Source organism: Talpa europaea (genome assembly GCF_964194135.1).
Source record: "Talpa europaea genome assembly, chromosome: 5".
NCBI lineage: Eukaryota > Metazoa > Chordata > Mammalia > Eulipotyphla > Talpidae > Talpa > Talpa europaea.
This window is the reverse complement of record NC_140071.1, coordinates 51,723,972-51,744,483: the sequence shown is the minus strand read 5'-3', so window position 1 is coordinate 51,744,483 and position 20,512 is coordinate 51,723,972. Positions and strand designations below refer to the sequence as shown.

General features: G+C 43.7%; 2 protein-coding genes across 2 annotated transcripts in view; one reads left to right on the top strand and one right to left on the bottom strand.

The window, feature by feature from the left end:
* Nucleotides 1–5,248: 5,248 nt before the first annotated feature.
* Nucleotides 5,249–7,800, bottom strand: SERF1B (small EDRK-rich factor 1B; the record flags this gene model as incomplete). Its single annotated transcript, XM_084232944.1, has 3 exons — nt 5,249–5,321; nt 6,940–7,048; nt 7,794–7,800. 3 exons carry the CDS (start codon nt 7,798–7,800, stop codon nt 5,249–5,251), a joined length of 189 nt encoding a protein of 62 aa, XP_084089070.1.
* A 3,174-nt stretch (nt 7,801–10,974) lies between these two features.
* Nucleotides 10,975–20,512, top strand: part of BDP1 (BDP1 general transcription factor IIIB subunit) — a gene marked incomplete at both ends in the record, with an annotated part of 75,124 nt that continues 65,586 nt past the window's right edge. The window contains 5 exons of the mRNA XM_084232943.1: nt 10,975–11,186; nt 13,885–14,161; nt 16,580–16,689; nt 17,583–17,642; nt 19,457–19,585. Of these exons, the coding sequence (XP_084089069.1) occupies nt 10,975–11,186; nt 13,885–14,161; nt 16,580–16,689; nt 17,583–17,642; nt 19,457–19,585 (788 nt within the window). The remainder of the gene's footprint in view (nt 11,187–13,884; nt 14,162–16,579; nt 16,690–17,582; nt 17,643–19,456; nt 19,586–20,512) is intronic.

Sequence of the window (20,512 nt, the reverse complement as noted above, 5' to 3'; positions counted from 1 at the left end):
TCCCACCCCCCCAGCCCGCCCCGGCCGCCCCTCACTGGGCTCACCCGTCCCGCCAGCACCGCGAGCGCAGGTGTCTGAGCGCGGCCAGGGCCTCCGGGGCGGTTCCGGAGGGACGCGACCGGCTGGAGCTGCCTCCAGCGGACCTGCGCGCGGGCGGAGTGCGCAGGCGCAGTGGAGACGGGGCGGGGCCACCCCACAAGCTCCCGGGGCCACGCCCAGGTCACACGCCAACACCCAGCCCCGCGGAGCCCGCGCCCGCCGCCCGGTCATCACGCGGAGCCCCAGAGCCCATGTCGCCTCCAAAAGGAGCGTCCACGGAGAGGGCAGGAAGCCGCGGGGCCCGTTCCCGAAAGGCCTGTCTGGGGATCGCGGGCCCTGGAGACACTCTGAGCAGCGCTGCGCGTGGATCGCGGGCCCCGTCTCTGCTCCGTCCCGCCGGCCTCCCCGTCGGGGCGACTCTTCAGCGCGTGCTGCGTGGAGGACGCGCTCGCCTGGGCTCTGCGAACGCACGTCGTGGGCTCTGCTGTCCCACGCGGACGTCTGGGATCTTCCCTCTTTCGCTCAGCCCAGAACGTCCAGTCCCGCTCGCGACAGAGCGGGCGCCGTCAGCCGTGGCCTCGACCGTGTCTCAGCAGACCCCTTGCAGAGGCCCCTGAGCCCACGGGTGTTGGCCGTGGCGTTTGCAGCATGCCCCGCGGCCTGCGGAGGAGGCTTTCATTAGAACCACATGATAGACAGATGGATGGATGTTTCACCTCTATCTCTATCGCCAACTCTGTCTCCATCCAAGAGGGCAGGCAGGTTTATTCTAGAGATGGAGAGGAGAGGGCAGGGCGCCGGCCCAGGCACCAGCACGCTGACAGAACTGCCCTGGCGGGGGCAGGCTCCAAAAGAGACTACCGCCCCGTCACTCACGGATGGCGGTCGCGGTCCGTGAGTGAGGAGCCGCTTCTCCCACCTTGGCGGAGCCACCAGGTTGGCTGAGAGACGCGCCTGCATGGGCACAAGCAGGCAGAAGAAACTTTTCTTGCTTTGGGGACTCTGACCCTGTGCTTGGCTTTGGAAGTCACACCAGTTCCCTGGTAACAAGGGAAGGGCAGACTCTGACATTAGGCCGCCCCACTGTCACAGAAACACGAGTGAACTTCAGCAGAACACTGCCACGAAAGCAGAACCCGGCCTTTGTGTTCAATGAGCTCTTTCAGAGTCAGTGACTCTGGGCCGGAGAACAAAAAGAGGAGGGTTAGGCAGAAAGAACGGATGATCAGGTGATCTAGATTTTGGGAGGAGTGAGTCTGTGAATCCGAATTAGATTTAGAGCCCAGTTTCATGGCTCAAGGTTTGAAGGTAGAGTCAAGCTTCTGACCTTTGCCCCTTGTGTGTTCACGAGGTGTCTGCTGAGCATTCTCTGGGAGGTGACAGATTCATCAGCGGTTCCCCAGGCATTCCTGGTCATGCCTCGCGGTATGGACCCATCTCCCACGGGATGAAGCATCCTCCTCTTGCTTCACTGAAGAGGTGCCTCCCAGAGGCCAATAGATAATTGGCCAGGCCTGATGGACTCAGTTCAGTTGAGAATGTTGAACTGCATCGCCAGAATGGCAACTTCAGCAGCTCTTTCATTCCAGCAGACCACATACAGGTAGATTCAAGCCATGGAAGTGACCACGGAGACGTAAGTGCCCAAGGGCCTGTACTTTCCTTTTTTGTCCTAGGACAGTGTGTGTTGGCTTCTGTCACCCCTTGAATGCTTTGTTTGGGCTCCATCAGCCTTCCCTGACAGGTTCACCTGTTCTGAGGTGCATCTGAGGATGATGCTGAGGCGTGTGTTCTCATTGTCCATGGAACATCTGGATCCCACACTTGCTCTGATTTATGTATACAAGAACTGGGGTACAGGCCAGAGGTGTGTGTGGGGGGGTGAGAGGATTCACCAGAGACAGAGTAGGGAGCAGAACAGGCGGAATGACTGAAATACATTGCTGAGGGGAGCAGCAGGCAAGACAGGAAAGGTCGGCTGGCCATGTGGGTCACCTCCCCGGCCGGGGATCGAACTTCTGCTGCAGTGGCTGCGGATAGCTTCACAGTGCTGCGTCTTAACCCCTTGCACCACCATGGAGGCCCCTAAATTCATCTTTAAAAAACAAAGTTATAAGGAAAAACTTGAGAGATTTCAATCTTTCTTAAATTTATTGAGAAGTGTATTTGAGCAACTTATAGTTGTTCTTTCCTTCTCACTGATGTTTTTATGACTTGGCCATCTCTAAAGGTAATATATTCTAACACATGATTATTATATAGAAGTATTTTAGCAGACAGAGTTGTAGGAGGCAGTTTAATAAATGTTTTTACTCATTTTTCCCAAAAAAAAAAATTTATTTATTTATTTAAATAAGCACTAGGTTCAGTCAGAAGCACGGGAGGGTGAGAGAATTCACCAGAGCCAGAGCGGGGAACAGAACAGGCAGACCGACAAAAAACACTGCTGAGGGGAGCAGTGGGCACAGTAGGAGAGGTCTGCGCGCCATGTGGGACCCTCGCCCAGTGGCCTGGGATCGAACCGGCGCTGCAGAGGCTGCAGGCAGCTTCACAGCCCAGCTCTCAACCGCTGTGCCACCAGGGAAAGCCCTGTTTTTACTCATTTTTGATAGATATTTATACTGGTTGATTTTATTAAAATAATAGACCAAATATTTTTCTATTGAATTCTGGGTTTGTTTGTTTGTTTTTTGGATAGAAGAATTGGGGTGTAGGCTAGAGGTGCAAGGAGAGGACTCACCAGAGACAGAGTGGAGAGCAGACCAGGAGGACTGACTGAAATACACTGCTAAGGTGAGCAGCAGGCAAGACAGGAGAGGTCTGCTTCGCCATATGTGGCTGGGAGCTCAGACCATAGTGGTAATAGCACTGAGACTTAACCCTGAGGCTGCAAGGGAGGCCCGAATTCTGGGATTATTTTGTAGGCCCCTATCACCAAACAATAAGGGACTTACCTTATGGAGCTGACATACTCCTTAGTTTACATTACTCCTAAAATCCTGATATAGACAGTAAAATATACAAATCTCATAATCTATCAATTTTATACTAGGTTTTCAATTTTAGGGATATGTTTTTCTCTACCCATTTTATTGCACTATACTTGATAAAGTTGTGTATATTTAAGGTGTATAATATGATTTGGCACACATCTTCTTTGTGGGGTATACACTTTTTAACTTTCAATAGTTTTGAAATAGATCATAGACTTAAAAATAAAGGTAGTAGTAGGACAACAGCTTTAAGTGGAAAAGATCTCCTTACAAGATGAAATAGAGGGAGCCTGGCAGCCTAGGGGTTAAGTCTTATCGTTATCACCTCTATGGACTGAGCTCCATTCCTGACCAGGGAGCTACCCACTTGGCACAGAAGACCTCTCCTGTCTTGCCCACTGCTCCCCTCAGAAGTGTATTTTAGTCAGTCTGCCTGTTCTGTTCCCCACTCTGTCTCTGGTGAATCCTCTCACCCTCTGCATCTCTGGCCTAAATCCCAGTTCTTCTACGCAAAAATAAATAAAATTGAAAAAAAAAATTGAAAAAAAAAAAAAACCTAAATAGAAATAGAAACTATCATGTAAAAGAATCAATTTTTAGAAGTGGGTAAACTCTTTTCTTCTATAAAAACAGGGGCAGGGGCCTCCCTGGTGGCACAAAGTGTTAAGACACAATCTATGAAGCTATCCGCAGCCACTGCAGCACAAGTTTGATCCCTGGCCAGGGAGCTACCCACATGGCGCAGCAGACCTTTCCTGATTTGTCTGATTCTCCCCTCAGCAGTATATTTCAGTCAATTTGCCTGTTCTATTCCTCACTCTGTCTCTGGTGAATCCTCTCACTCTTCACACCTCTGGCCTGTACTTCAGTTCTTGTATGCATAAATAAATCTTTTTTAAAAAAAAAAAACAACAGGAGTGGGAAACAAAATGCATTTTTAACAAGTTAGGAAAATTATGTTGGTAATGAAAATTCCCTTCTAGTCTTATTTTTCAAAAATAGGCTATGTTTGGTGGATAATTTCCTGCTCCACAGGGGAGGCCCTTATTTATTTATTTTTGTATAGAAGAGCTGGGATGTAGGCCAGAGGTGCAGGGGGGTGATTCACCAGAGACAGAATGGGGAGCAGAGCAGATGGATCTACTGAAATACACTGCTGAGAGGAGCAGCAAGTGAGACAGGAGAGGTCTGCTGTACCTTGTGGGTTTGCTCCCTGGCAAGCTGCAGCAGTGATAATGCTGAGACTTAACCCCTATGCCACCAGGGAGGCCCATATCCATGTTCTTTTGGAAACTAGTTTTCCCTAAATTTATAGGAATTGTTTAAGTCCAAAGATTTTCCACAACCCACTATATTGTAAACATGGAAATTCATTTTTCAAAAAGCAAATAAAGCATAAAAATAAAAACTAAGGCTACACAAATTGATCTTTCGGTGATAATAATGTTCACCACTGGTAACAAATGTATGATTGGTAGGGGAACGAGATGTATGTAGGGAGCAGCAGTGTATGGGAGATCTCAATTTTGCTGTGAATCTAATACTGCTTCAAAAAATAAGTACATTAAGGCAAGCAGATCTCTCCTGTCTCGCCCGCTGCTCCCCTCAGCAGTGTATTTCGTCAGTCTGCCTGTTGTGTTCCCTGCTCTGTCTCTGGTGAGTCCTCTCACCCTCCCGTGCTTCTGGCCTGTACCCCGGTTCTTGTATAAATAAAATAAATCTTTTTAAAAAAGATAAGTACATTAAAAGGCACTTATTCTGAAAAATTTTAAGTTGATAGTAGAACTCTGAGAATTCATTTTATGTTCATTTAGTTGTTATTCCATGTATTTGCACTATCATATATTCTTTAAGCAAATCAAGATCAAGATTAGATAAATGGATCTTATATTTCTATTAGACAAGAAAGTTTGTGACAGAGGTTCCAGATTTATATAGTAGACTCTATTATCTGATTACATTCTCTAATAATTTATAAAAATGTTCACTATTGATAAATAATGTTCACCAATGCGTCATATGCATGGTTAGTGTTTTATTCTTTGAAGATGGTTCTGAAACATCATACTAACTCAAGCTAAGAGGTGAGGTTTAAAATAGTTTTATAAGGGTAAGGTATTACTTATGGATGACTGTTCACTCTACAAAATCTTGATCATAGAGGTTATTATACACCAAGTTGGCAGTAGCACCCAGGCTTTCCAAATAGCCAGTCATCATTTTTCTCTTGTTTGCATACACTTCTTCTCATTAGCTGCCTTCTGCTTTTGTTGCATGATCTCAGAATCCCTATAATGGGGAAAAAGGCTGTGAGTTGTTAAAGAAAAGCTGATTTTAAGTTCTCATTTGTATCTATAAATAACCCACTCAGTGTATTAGAATATAACTTAAAGAAGATATAAACATTCTTGTTTTTCCATTTCCATGGATTGAGACAGCACGGGAAGGCAAAAAATGGAAAGACTCTTATGGCCGTCTAATTTGTATACCATCTCTATTGTTACCATGACCTTTGGGCAAATAACCTAAAAACCTCCTTTTAAAAATTAGAGCAATAGGGCCTCCCCAGTGGCGCAGCGGTTGAGCGCTGGGTTGCGAAGCTGCCCGCAGCCTCTGCAGTGCTGGTTCGATCCCCGGCTGCTCCCCAGCCACCAGAGGAGGGTCCCACATGGCGCGCAGACCTCTCCTGCCGCCCGCTGCTCCCCTCAGCAGTGTACTTCGGTCCTTCTGCCTGTTTTGCATCCTGCTCTGACTCTGGTGAATTCTCTCACCCTCCCGAGCTTCTGACTGTACCCAGTGCTTGTATGAATAAATAAATAAATAAATAAATCTTTTTTTTTTTTTAAAAGATTTATTTATTTATTTATTTATTTATACAAGCACTGGGTACAGTCAGAAGCGCGGGAGGGTGAGAGAATTCACCAGAGCCAGAGCGGGGAGCAGAGCAGGCAGAAGGACCGAAGTACACTGCTGAGGGGAGCAGCGGGTGGCAGGAGAGGTCTGCGCGCCATGTGGGACCCTCCTCCAGTGGCCGGGGAGCAGCCGGGGATCGAACCTGCGCTGCAGAGGCGGCGGGCAGCTTTGCAACCCAGCGCTCAACTGCTGCGCCACCGGGGAGGCCCAATAAATAAATCTTAAAAAAAAAAAAAATTAAAAAAAAATAAAATCCCTTTAAAAAAAAATTAGAGCAATATATCTCAGGGCTGATCTTAGGAATATGTATGTGAATGTGGGTGGGGGGAGGGAGGTACCTGACATTGGCTACATATAGAAATAATGGCAATTATTTTTGATTGTCAACAAAATTAATTTTCTTTAAATTTTTTTTCCCTGAAAGAGGAGGACTATAAGAAGACTCTAGATCTCCTAACTAGTACCTAGGACTAGGACATAATTGTTACGAAGCAAATCAGATCCTTCTAAGTCAAGAAATAGCAGGTGATTGAAGATTATACCAAATAAACCTCCAAGTGCCATATTAACTGTGAACTGCAACTACAGTACCTGGGCTATATGGCCCATGAAACCCATATTTTAAAAATAAATATTAAATGGCTATTTATTCAATGCCAATCATTTTCAATACGTAGGTGTTTCGTTGGCTGTGGATTGAGCTGTGAGCTCCACACCAACTCTATGTTATTATTCCCATGTTTCAGATTAAAAAAAAATTAAAGGCTTAGAATTAAATAATTTCCCCCCAACCACATAAAAATCAAGGCCTGCCTAATTTCAAAATCAAGGCTCTTTCCTATGTTGTTACTGCAGATTTAGTATGCCTGCACACAACAGTTACTCAACTGCTATCCTTAGAGCCAGTTCTACAAAGGATCTAAAAAATGCTTTATTTTTCATTTCTCCAAAATGAAAACTTCAGTGACCTGAGAATTCCTTTAGTGTCACTCACCTTTGTTTTCTCTGAGAGGCGGTTAGACTATCCTCTTTTCTTTTTCCCTTGCTTATTTCCTGGGATTTCTTCATGTTTTTCTGACGAGCAAGTTCTCGTTGATTTCCACCTACAAAGGCAAACAGTTACGCTCTTTCCCCATCTCCAAAAACATCAGTAATTCCACACCAAGGCTCTTATTTAAATGCATGTGAAGTTTGCTTTTTTAAAGTTAAGTCAACAGCAGAGTGCAGCAGTGGATGGCATTCCTCATCTGACAGGGAGGCAGCTTAGCCACTCAAGGTCTTAAGAGTATCAGTATACCAGTCAAGGTGTTCATAGATACCACATCTCTTAAAGCAGACATTCCGGTCGTCAATGTGAGCCAGTATTCCAAAATAAGTACTGGCTTTTGAGGGGTGTGGGTGGAGAAAAATTCACCGAGCTCACACCTCGCACAATTCCACTGTAAGGGAGCAAGTGCAGGTGCTAAAGAGGGATTACCTGCAAGGGCCAAACAAAAGAACTGGGGAGAAGGGAGCCGGAGCTCCCTCACATCATTAGGCCTTGCGACTTTAGGGACCAGTTATGAAGCACCCAGGCCAGGACCCCTTCGAGGGCGGGTCTTTGTACACCTCCTGGGAAGACGCTCTTTAGTGTGTAAACTCGCACCAGCGGGGCCGGTACCTGACAGACCTTCCAGACCCGACCGGAGTCAACCTTCCCTCTCCCCGCGGATTAGAAGACTTGGCCCCGCCGCGCCATACCCAGGGGCCTCTTGACCCAACCTCCGCCTGCCACCAGCCGCGCCTCGGAGCTAGGCTCTGTGCTAGGGGTGCTCGCCGGCTGCGCCCCCCGCCCCTCCGCACACTCACGGGCCATGCTGACGACGGGACAGAGAGCGGAGAAAGCGACTCGGAGAGGCGACCGCCCCGGCGCACTCTCAGCGGCGGTTCACCCAAGTCGATGGGGAAGGCGGAGCCCGCGCGGGAGCCCCGCCCCGCCCCGCCCGCCCCGCCCCGCCCCCGACGCCTCAGCCCCGCCCACCGAGCGTGGCAACCGCAGCGGCTGGCGGGAGCGCGGCAGCGTGTGCGCTGCGGCTCAGGCGGCCCCGGGGCTGGGCGGTCAGGAGTGGGGCCCGGGGTCCGCAACTCCTGGGAATTACGTGCCGCCGGGGCCTCTTCTGCTTCGCAAGTTTGGTAGAGTTCAGAAACAGGTCCTGTGTCTGAGACAACTATAGGTGTATTTCCCTCGCCGTGTACCTCTCCTTGGGGCTTTGTCAACCCACATTTTTTTTTTTTTTTTTTTGGTAAAGACATAATATAATGGACTCCAAGTATAGATGATAAACCTCAACAATTATTACTAATAAAAAAAAAGCCTGTTTTAGAGAAGGTAGGAGAAAGTGGTGAAGACTGAAGGAGCTGGAGATGCAATGTCTGGGTTGGAAGTCCAGCTTTACAAACTCTACCATGAACATGTTATTTCATTCCATTTAAGATCCCTTAACAGCCAACTGGAGAGGTAATTGGATCTCCTTCATTAATTGAGTTAATATGTGTGAAGTATTAAGTACCCAACATATAATAGCATTCAGTACGGTAGCTATTAATGTCATTATCCCTTCAACAGTTTCCACACTGTTGCTTACAGACCACGTGTCTGTTTCCATTTAGGGATCCTCTTCTGGAGTAACTTGAGCCTGGAGGAAAGATTGACTTTCTGGCCAGTGGTACTCTTTATAGATAAAAAGAGATCATCAATTTTTCTTTGCAGTTGAAAATATAGTTTTTAAGTTACAGGGATACACTAAATACACAAGAAAGGTTGGCTGTATGTATTTGAGAAAATGGGAGACTTTAAAAATTGCTGTGAGGGGCCTTCCCAGTGGCGCAGTGGTTGAGCACTGGGTTGCGAAGCTGCCCGCGGCCTCTGCTGCGCCGGTTCGATCCCCGGCTGCTCCCAGGCCACCGGAGGAGGGTCCCACATGGCGCGCAGACCTCTCCTGCCGCCCGCTGCTCCCCTCAGCAGTGTACTTAGGTCCTTCTGCCTGCTCTGCTCCCCGCTCTGGCTCTGGTGAATTCTCTCACCCTCCCGCGCTTCTGAGTGTACCCAGTGCATGTATAAACAAACCAACCAAACAAACAAATAAATAAGTAAAACATGCCTCTATTAAAAAAAATTAAAAAAAAATTGCTGTGAGGAGGGGCCTCCCTGGCAGTGCAAGGGGTTAAGTCTCGGCACTACCAAGCTATCAGCAGCCACTGCAGCATGAGTTTCATCCTTGGCCAGGGAGCTAACCCAAGTGGCACAGCAGACCTCCCCTGTCTCCCCTGCTGCACCCCTCAGCAGTGTATTTCAGTAGATCCACCTGTTCTGCTCCCCACTCTGTCTCTGGTGAATCCTCTCACCCCCCTGCACCTCTGGCCTACACCCCAGCTCTTATATGCATAAATAAATCAAATAAATCTTTTAAAAATTATTGTGATGATATTAAGAATTTGCTTCACACAAAAAATTACTTCACCAACTTGGGTATGAAATGAATGACTATAATAATAAAATTAGCTTTGACTTGTCCCACTCTTTACTAATGGGAAACTAGAAATTAAATCTTAGTCATTGTTGACTTCCTTACCTATGAAATAATGGGAATGCCACTCTTGGGTGAAACAGAGTACTTGGGAAAAGACCTGTGTCTTCAGTTTATACCTGTGTACATGCTGCTCAGAGTTATGTGGTCTTGGCAGTAGTGCCAAGATTCCTGTCACATATTTGGCAAAATGTTCTCTGGTGAGTTCCTGAGCTTCTTTAGGTGTATCTGAGGCCCATAGAACCTACAGAGCTCCACCCACCCCCACCTTATTAAAAAAATGTCTTCTGCACTTTCAACCTTGCCTTCCTACTCTAAAAAGCACTTGCCTCCTTTCTGTCTATCTTTGTATGTATAACCTGGCAATCTCTGAAATCCGTTCAGGATTTTATTCCTTTGACATTTTGATATTAATGTAGCTGGATGTTTTGTAGAATCTTCTCCAAAAAGGAAGTCAGCCATTTTTGTTATCCTGAGTCAGGAGATTTGTATTGGAAGTTTCAAGCACTGACTCATACTTTCTAGAGCCAACCTAACTTCTGGCCATTTCTCCTCTGGCCATAGAGACCTTTCCTAACCACCCCATCAGTCTCATTAATCTCTATCATATTTCCCTTTAACTTTCATGGCATTTAACATAATTTGTCTTGTCCATTTGTTGTTTTACTCTCTCCAACCCAGAACACCCTGTTTATTGTTCTATTGTTACCCCGTGAAGCAGATTAAGTATAATCACATTAGTTTTAACTATAATAATTTTTGAATAGGTGATAAATTCGTCTGCAGAGAGTGCACAAGGATATGCTGTAAACGGTTTTCCTCCCACGACATGCTTCCCAGAATCCAGTTCCCCTTATAGGTGATAATTAGTAATTTCTTCACATCTGAATTTCCAATCTACGTTTTACTTAATTTATAATTTCTAAGCCCTAGGGATGTGGTAGTGAACACGCACTGCTCCACAAGACCCTCTAAAAACCGAATCGTCAGCGATTTTAATAGTTCCCGTAAAGGTTTGGGCAGAGGGCTTCACTACCTCCTTCTGCCACTTTTCAAGTCCTCAGGACGCTGGTGAAGGTAGCAGCACATCCCTTTGACTCTCAGTTTCCGGTTCACAAGTAACTCAGGTCAGGTAGCTTGACAGTTGCCATGGCTCCGGGCTCTGTGCGTCTTACGTAAATTCACGGCGCCGACTGATGACGTTAAGTTCCGGCGCTCTCCGAGGGCGGGGGAGCAAGGTGTGGGGGGGAAATTTAGCTATTACAGTAGCAGGGTCATGAAGAAGAGGCGGCGGCGGGAGGAAGGAGGAGGTGGTGGGGGCGCGAAATTGCGGTAGCTGCCCGCTGGGCTGGTGGTTTGGCTTTGTGGGAAGGGCGTAGTTCGTACTCTCTCTTGGGGCAGTGGCCGGGGCTCGGGGCTGAGAGCGGCTGTAGGGCCGCCTCCCCGGGCCCCCTGGCTCCGCCATGTTCCGTAGGGCACGCCTTAGCGTGAAGCCGAATGTCAGGCCTGGCGTAGGCTCTAGGGGCTCCACCGCCCCCAATCCCCAGCGTGGACCAGAGACTTCCAGGCCGCCAGAGCCTTCCGTAGCCTCTGCTCCAAAGCCAGCGGAATCTACAGATGTGCCCCCAGTGGATTTCGGGGGAGCGGAACCCCAAGAAAAGACACCCGGCAATAGGTGAGTGCTTGCAGAGGGGGAACGTTTTCGTCTCTTCCTCGCCTCTCCGGGCTTATCACCTGGAAGCTGAGCAAATGAACTTTCCCGTACTTTCTTGCTGTCACTAAGTCCCATGAAGTCAATTTACACTGCAGTTTGTCCCTCTGACCACAGGATGTGGCAAATGTGAATTTTGTTACAGTTTATAGATTCTCGGGGAGGGGACCAAGTCTTCGAGGGCTGGTGGAAGGAATTCAGGTGTAACAGTCTCGAAGTGAAGAATACGTACACCTGGTAGTAATTAGAAAATTTAGTTTACCATAGTTTTCATTTTTATGGACACTTTGCGGGAGTTAAGTAATTTTAAAATTTTCCAAACATTTATTTTTAAAAGAAGTCCGGCGTTACTTTGATCTTGGTGATTTACGACAACGGAAGGACATCTGGCTGGGTACATCCTTTGATTTAGCTATGATGACCTTGTTTTCTGAAAGAAAAGCATGTGTCTCATGTACCACATTTGATTCAGTATTCGCCTAAATTTAACAATTGATAGGTTTTGTCCGAGCAGAATATGCTTATTTGTGGTATAGAGATTACATTACCTGCTTTGGAGTGTTATGAAGATCAGAGATAACTGATATAAACTGTCTTTCCCATGTTTGGGCAGACGGGTTAGGTGTTCTTGGCATAGTGTTTTGTTGTTGCCTACAAAATGTTACTTGATGAAAATAAGGTGATGGAGCAAAGATGTGTTGGGGTGATTATGGCTTCTATTTCTTGTATACTTTGTATGTAAGGAAACCAATAAAAAATCAGTCCTATGTAATGGCATTGAACTGGTACACATCCTTTTTATGCTGGCACAGGAGGTTAAAGTCTTATTCCTTTCATTTTGGTTCAGCTTCCTCTGTTGACTTGAACTGGTCCTTGTTGGAGGGTTTTATTTTGATACCTTGGTGATGCTTAGTCATTTCCAAGTTTCCTACATGAATTTGTTTCAAAATTTTTCCCACACTGCTTATGAATACATGATGATTAATAATTTAATACATTGTTCAGTATATAGTCTTGACACAGTTTAGAGAATATGTAATTGTTTTTTTACAGCTGATATTGAAGGAGTATACTTTATTTTTCTTTATTTTGGGTCTTTGCTAGCTGTAAAAATCTAAGGGTATGGTCCTTACACAGTATAATTGGGTGAAATGTAAGTGGGCATGTATCACATTACTAGAAGGACCGAGATAAGACTTTCAACTGGAGGCTTTTTGGAAAAGTTATTCTTACAGATTTTAGACATTTTCCACTTTCACATAAAACTAATCATAGTATTTGGAAAAAGGTAAATTGCTTTTAGTTTAGCTTTTTTTTTTTCCCCCTTAGAAGAACTAGGGTGTAGGTCAAAGGTGCTGGGGGTGAGAGGATTGATTTTCCAGAGACAGAGTGGGGAGTAGAACAGGCCAATTTACTGAAATACACTGCTAAGGGTAGCAGTGGGCCAGACAGGAGAGCTCTGCTGTGCCATAAGTGGGTTAGCTCCCTTAACAGTGATAGCACTGAGACTTAACCCATAGGCCACCATGGAGTCCCAGCTTTTAGTTCTTGACTTACACTTCCTATCTTTTTAATTTGCCTCAGGTCATTCCTGAAATATTTATGTATGTGCAATTTGAATTATATCATATATGTAACTTGGACTGATTGATCACTTTTGACAAATATAAGTGATTTTTGCCTCAAACGTAATTTGGTTTAATTAATGTCACCAATGTACATCTTCAAATACTGCAATACAAAAATTCAGAGATTAGAAGTTTTCTGTATTCTGGCTTAGCTAATCTCAGGTTGATAATTCAAACAAAATGTCAATACTTTGCATCAGTTTAGAGGGATGTTAGTGTAGCTTGTGAACTTAATTTAAAAAAACGAAGTTATTTGGTAATTCAGATTATACTAAGCTTTGTTTTGTAATTTAGGGTGGGCTTTTTTTTTTTTTTTTTAAAGATTTATTTATTTACGCATCAAGAGCTGGGGTGTAGGCCAGAGGTCCAGGGGGTGAGAGGATTCACCAGAGACAGAGTGGGAAGCAGAACAGGCAGGTCTACTGAAATACACTACTGAGGGGAGCAGCAGACGCATCAAGAGAGGTCTGCTGCGCCATGTGTGTCACCTCCCTGGCCGGGGATTGAACTTGTGCTGCAGTGGCCGCCAATAGCTTCATAGTGCTGCGACTTAACCGTTTTCCCCCACTTACCTGGGCTTTTTTTTTTGAGGGAAAAGTATGAGCATTAAATTATGGACTCTAATGTGCTTAGGGATTTCAAATTTGAAAAAGATATACTATCTTCATGAGGATTTAGATATTTGTTGAAAAGATCTATCAAACATAATTTTTATTTCAACCTCTGCCATAATTAACATCTCTCTGTTGAATTTTAAAATGAGATTACTATTTTGGATTTTTACCAGGCTAGTTTTTAAAACTAGAATATTTAATAAGGGACCAGGAAAAAGAATAACTATAAGAAAGAAAAAATCAAAATCAACAAACAACTATGAACCAGAGACACACTATGGGGGGTGCGGGGTGGGAAAAGGAGGGATTGGGGTCAAAATAAGGGGGTTGCAATTGTATGGGGAATATAAAAAATAAAATTAAAAAAAAAACTAGAATGTTTAAAAGAAGGTCTTAATTTTTCTTTTTTAGTTTCAACAGTGATAAAAGGACTGATGGTGAGAGTGATGTTGAAGAATCCAGTAAATCTTCCACTACTGTTTCACAGAGAAAAAAGAGAGTATCAAGTACTTCTAATTCGGTTAAGCCTAATGTCAGCATTCCTTCAGAACCTCATCCCTTACCTACAGTTAATCAAGAAGCTATACAGCCTAATTCCATTCCACCCAAAGAGAAACAGCCATGTTCCGACAGATATCGAATATATAAAGCCCAGAAACTGAGAGAAATGTTAAAGGAAGAGTTGAGAAAAGAAAAGGTAAGGGAAAAAATTCAGAATATTGACTGTTGCCTGCTATATTTCTGTTTTCATAGTAGTCAGACATCATTGAAGGAAAAGTAAGCATTTGTAGTATTTTTTCCCCAAAGATTTCTTTATTTCTGCATACAAGAGCTGGGGTATAGGCAGAGGTTCAGAGAGGTAAGAGGATTCCCAAGAGATAGAGTGGGGAGCAGAACAGGCAGACTGACTGAAGTACACTACTGAAGGGAGCAGCGGGTGAGACAGGAGAGGTCTGTTGCACCATGTGGGTTGGCTCCCTGGCCGGGCATCAAACTCATGCTCAGTGGCTGCCTGTAGCTTCATAGTGCTGAGAGTTAACCCCTTGTGCCATCAGGGAGGCCCATCTGCAGATTTTGATGAGGAACAATACCAAATAACATCTTGATATAATGAGAATATTCCTTTTTTATTTTTTATTTTTTTAAATTTATTTTATTTTTTTAAAGATTTATTTATGCATACAAGAGCTGGGGCACAAGCCAGAGATGCGGGGGGTGAGAGGATTCACTGGATACAGAGTGGGAAACAGAACAGGCAGACTGACTGAAATACACTGCTGAGGGGAGCAGCGGGTGAGACAGGAGAGGTCTGCTTTGCCATGTGGGTTGCTCCCTGGTGGGAATTGAACTCATGCTGCAGAGGCTTCGGATTGCATCACTGTGTGGTGCTTAACACATTGCTCCACCAGGGAGGCCCCAGAATATTCCTTTTTTTAACTGATTGATTAAGAAGCACTTAATCAGCTATTTTTTGGACTTAAGCAATTTTTTTTCTTGCTATATCTTTCATTGTATTTGGATGAGGCCACAAATAGAGTTTTATTTTTTAAAGATTTATTTTTATTTATTTATGCATACAGAAACTAAGGTGTAAGCCAGAGGTGGGGGGGGGGGTGGATTCACCAGAGACACAGTGAGGGGCAGAACAGGCAGATCTACTGAAATACACTGCTGAGGGGAGCAGTGGGTGAGATTAGAGAGATCTGCTGCATCATGTGGGCTAGCTCCCTGGCCAGGGATTGAACTCATGCCACAGTGGCTGGTGATAGCTTGACAGTGCTGAGACTTTAATCCCTGCATCACCAGGGAAGTCCCCACAAATAGAGTTTTTTTTTTTTTTAAAGATTATTTATTTATACAAGCACTGGATACAGTCAGAAGTGCGGGAGGGTGAGAATTCACCACAGTCAGAGTGGAGAGCAGAGCAGGCAGACTGACGAAGTACACTGAGGGGAGCAGCGGGCGGGAGGAGAGGTCTGTGCGCCATGTGGGACCCTCGCCTGGCGGAGGATCAAACCGGCGCTGCAGAGGCTGTGGACAGCTTCGCAACCCAGCGCTCAACTGCTGCACCACCAGGGAGGCCCCACAAATAGAGTTTTATACACCTACACACAGATACACATAAAAGCATATTTATAAAATAAACATCCGATTTTTCATGAAGATGTTCAGTTGACATGAATTAGTCATTTAAATTATGACAAATGTAGCTGAATAAAATGAATTGGTTATTTTTCCTAAATTGAGAATGTAGAAAATTATAAATGGGAAAAATTTGCATGTATGTAGGTAGTCCATGTTCTTTTTAATTTTGAGGGTTATTTTTCTGAGAAAGCAGTGTAACAGTAGTAATGAATGCAAGCTCTGTTGTTTGATGCTTAAGCTTTAAATCTTGGATTTATCCTTACTGTGTGACCTTGGGCAATTTTTAAAAAATATTTATTTATTTATGCATCCAAGAACTAGGGTGTAAGCCAGAGGTGTAGGAGGTGAGAGGATTCACCAGAGACAGAGTGGGGAGCAGAATAGACAGATGTACTGAAATACACTGCTGAGGGGAGTAGCGGGAGAGACAGGAGAGGTCTGCTGAGCCATATGGGTTGCTCCCTGGCTGGCTGGGGATCGAACTCATATGGTAGTGGCTGGCAGTAGCTTGATAGCCCGGTCTTTTTTTTTTTTTTTTTAATTTTTAAAAGATTTATTTATTTATTTATACAAGCACTGGGTACAGTCAGAAGCACGGGAGGGTGAGAGAAGTCACCAGAGCGGGAGTGGGGAGCAGAAGAGTCAGACTGATGAAGCACACTGCTGAGGGGAGTAGCAGGCGCGGCAGGAGAGGTCTGCGTGCCATGTGGGACCCTCGCCGGTGGCCGGGGATCTAACCGGCGCTGCAGAGGCTGCGGGCAGCTTTGCAGCCCAGCACTCAACCGCTGTGCCACCGGGGAGGCCCTAATTTTAATATTCAGTTTATAAATTTTTTCCTGATAGTAGGCTTCATTATGATATGAATAATATTAGGACTTGACACTTAATATAACAGTGTGTACTTGAATATAATACATCTGAAATTCTTATATATTTATAGAAGTGGGTCTGTGTGTGTTTGTATATCTAGAAGCAATGGAAAAACAAGTATGTAATAAATGAAAGTCAGAGACCACCAGATCGTACAAAAATGACTATGAGAGACTTTATATATTACCTGCCAGATAACAACCCAATGACGTAAGTAAACTTTATTCCTGTTATACTTTGAGTATGTTGTGATTTAATTATCACATTTGGAGTGGTGGTTCATGTTTTCCAAAAGCATGTGGACAAAATTTGTAACACTTATGACCGTTTTTAAGATAGAATTTTATAACAAAAATTAGTGGTATTTCAAGTAGCTTCTTTCTTGGGGTGGTAAATGATGCCCTTTACTGAGAAGACTAAAAATAAATTTCCTTTTGTATACTACTAAGACTAAGTAAAATAGCTAAACAACTTTTTTGTAATAAAGATTGTGATTTCTATTTTTTATACTCTGTGACCTGATCTGATCTAGAAGGGTGATATATTTTTATATGCCCTATCTCCTGATTAAATAGAGGCAATTTGATTACCAGATTCTCCAAGAACAAAGCTACTTTAATCAGAGTTAGCCTGTGGAGGCAGAGGGTTTTTACTAAACCTCATAGCTGTGTGTGGATGGTTTAGCTGGTGGATGTAGAAGTAGAAAGTAGTGGCATATCACCAGTGTAGCCTGTTTCTGATTTACCAGGTTTTTGACCTAGTTGAAAGAAGTTCCAGACTCTAAGTTTTGGAGTGTTTGCCAGTTGGGAGTTGGAGACAAGCCACATAGGTTGCTTCATGCCTCAGGACTGGGACCTCCCCATCACTGAGGAATTAGAAAGAAGAATTAAAGGCCCTACTTAAGGCCTGATGAATTATTGTATTTGATGATGAAAATTTTTGACTGAAAAATTGACAGTTGTGCCATATCATCATTAATAGTAGTATTATGGTATATATAATTATTTAAAGGAAAGTTAAAATAATTTCATTTTTGCCTACAGATATAATTGACAAGATGTAAATTAATTGTTAAAAAGTATTCTGTTCTTTGTGTTTAATAGTTCTTCCCTAGAGCAAGAAAAGAAAACTGAAAAATCATTGCCACCAGTCCAGACAAGAGAGTAAGTATCTCATTCTTTTTGAATCAATCTGTTTAAATAGAATCGCAAGAATAAGTTACTATCAGATTTAAATAAAAATGAAAGCCTTATGTTATTTGCGTAGTATGTATATGAATGGCCAGTGTTAGTGATTTTAAGTTAAAGCTTTAAGAATTGAAAGTAATTTTGTTTTATATTAATACTCTATGTTTACATATTACAAAATTCAAAAGGATGAAAAGTGTATACAGGTAAAAGTCTTCCATCCTTGTATTTCTGCCACCTAGTTCCCTCCCTGGAGGCAACAAATGTAATCAATTTTAAATGTATCATTCTGATTCTAGTTCTAGTCATTATCTGTTCAGGCAAACATGTATATATTTTCTTTTTCCTTCTTTCCCTTTTTCTTTTTTTTTTTTAAAGATTTATTTATTTATACATACAAAAACTGGGGTACAGGCCAGAGGGGTGGGAGGGTGAGAGGATTCACCAGAGACAGAATGCGGAATAGAACAGGCAGGTTGACTGAAATACACTGCTGAGGGGAGCAGTGGGCGAGACAGGAGAGGTCTGCTGCGCCTTGTGGGTCACCTCCCTGGCTGGGGATCGAACTCCTGCTGTAGTGGCTGCAGGTAGCTTCATAGTGCTGTGACTTAACCCCTTGGGCCACCAGGGAGGTCCCTCCTTTTCCTTTTTTAGCTTTCTGTTCACACTGTGGGTATAGTTTTGATGTCACTCTTAGCTTTTTTTTTTTTTAAAGATTTATTTATTTATGCACAAAAGCTGGGGTACAGGCCAGAGATGTAGGGGGTGAGAGGATTCACCAGAGACAGAGTAGGGAACAGAACAGGCAGACTGAAATACACTGCTGAGGGGAGCAGTAGGCGGGACAGGAGAGCTCTGCTGCGCCATGTGGGTTGCTCCCTGGCCAGCCGGGGATCGAACTTGTGCTGCAGAGTCTGAAGATTGCTTCATAGTGCAGTGCTTAACCCCTTACACCACCAGGGAGGCCCCTCTTAGCCTATTTTTTTGTGCAAACCCCTGTTGCTTTTCAATTGCACTGTCATATGTTAGTTTCTTCCCAAGAAATCTCTCCAAGAGACCATTTAGAAAGTTATTGTATCCTTGTAATTCAAGGTAGAGATATTCTGGGAAATTAGCAGAAACATTGGGATTTTCTGATTATTACTTCAAGGGTACTGGCTACTTGTTTTGCCTAGGACTCTGATAGCTTAAAATAGAACTCCTAAGTTTTAAAAATAGGTTATATATATTTATATATATTATAAATAGGTTATATATTATAGGCTATGTTTGCTTTAATAAAACCTTAAGGTGACAATGTAGCCAAATGGAAGGTATATGAGATTTGGAGTCATTTGAAAAACTGACTTCTTGGTCTACCCTTACTGTTTTGTAAATTAGAGCGAAGATTTTCTTTTCTGAGCCTCAACTGGATATGAAAAAACTAACCTAGAAGTGTTGGCTCTGAAGAGTTACTAAAATTATATGGAAAGTAATGCTATTTACTGTAAGGATTATTTTTGATAATTCTACAATACTTGAATGGCTTACTCTGCTACTGTATTAGAGAAGATGAGCATTTCTCTTTATTTTCGAAGAGAGTAAAGGCTTTTTGTTACTAGGTGCTATGAATAATATTTGAGAAAATATTATAACTATGTCTTTAGCAATACATAATATTCTCTGTTAGGTTATAGGGAAAGTTCAAGATACCTGGAAGGTTGAATTTGCAATAATTTATTCAGTAGTTCATATTATTCAGGAAACACTTCTCATCTGTATGTGAAATAACATTTCTTCACATTTTTTAGACAAGAAAATAAAAGTACCCCTGATGCTGAAGATAATGAAGAAATAGAAGAAGAAACAGATGATGGACCATTGCTGGTTCCTCGAGTTAAAGTGGCTGAAGATGGTTCTATTATTTTGGATGAAGAAAGGTAAATTAAAAAAGAGATTGTGGTTTCATGAGTAAACAAATGTGCTATGTTTAATAAGAGAAGTTTTCTTTCATTCTTTCTTAGACTTTGACGTTATTTTTGCATCAAACCTAACAGGTTTAATTCTCAGTTATAATACTAAATTTCTAAAATTTGCTATTGTGAAATTAGGTGTCTTCCCAAAGTTTATTTTTTTAAGGTTTAATTTATTTATTTATGCATATAAGAACTGAGGTGTAGGCCAGAAGTGCTGGGAGGGGAATTGGGGGGTGTTTGAGGATTCACCAGAGACAGAGTGGGGAGAGAGCAGAACAGGCGGATCCCTTGAAATACACTGCTGAGGGGAGCAGCAGGTGAGACGGGGAGGTCTGCTGTGCCAGGTGGGTTATCTCCCTGACTGAGGATTGAACTCGTGCTGCAGTGGCTGGCAATAGCTTGATAGTGCTGAGACTTAACCCCTTGTACCACCTGGGAGGCCCCAACATATATTTTCTTTTTTCCAATTTTTTTTTTTTAATTTATTTATTTACAGGGCCTCCCCGGTGGCGCATCGGTTGAGCGCTGGGTTGCGAAGCTGGCCTCAGCCTCTGTGGCGCCGGTTCGATCCCGGCTGCTTCCCTGCCACCAGAGGAGGGTCCCACATGGCGTGCAGACCACTCCTGCTGCCCGCTGCTCCCCTCAGCAGTGTACTTAGGTCCTTCTGCCTGCTCTGCTCCCGCTCTGGCTCTGGTGAATTCTCTCACCCTCCCGCGCTTCTGACTGTACCCAGTGCATGTATAAATGAAAACAAAACAAATAAATAAATAAAACATGCCTCTATTAAAAAAAAAAGTTTATTTATTTACACAAGTACTGAGTACAGTCAGAAGTGTGGGAGGGTGAGAGAATTCACCAGAGCCAGAGCGGGGAACAGAACAGGCAGACCTA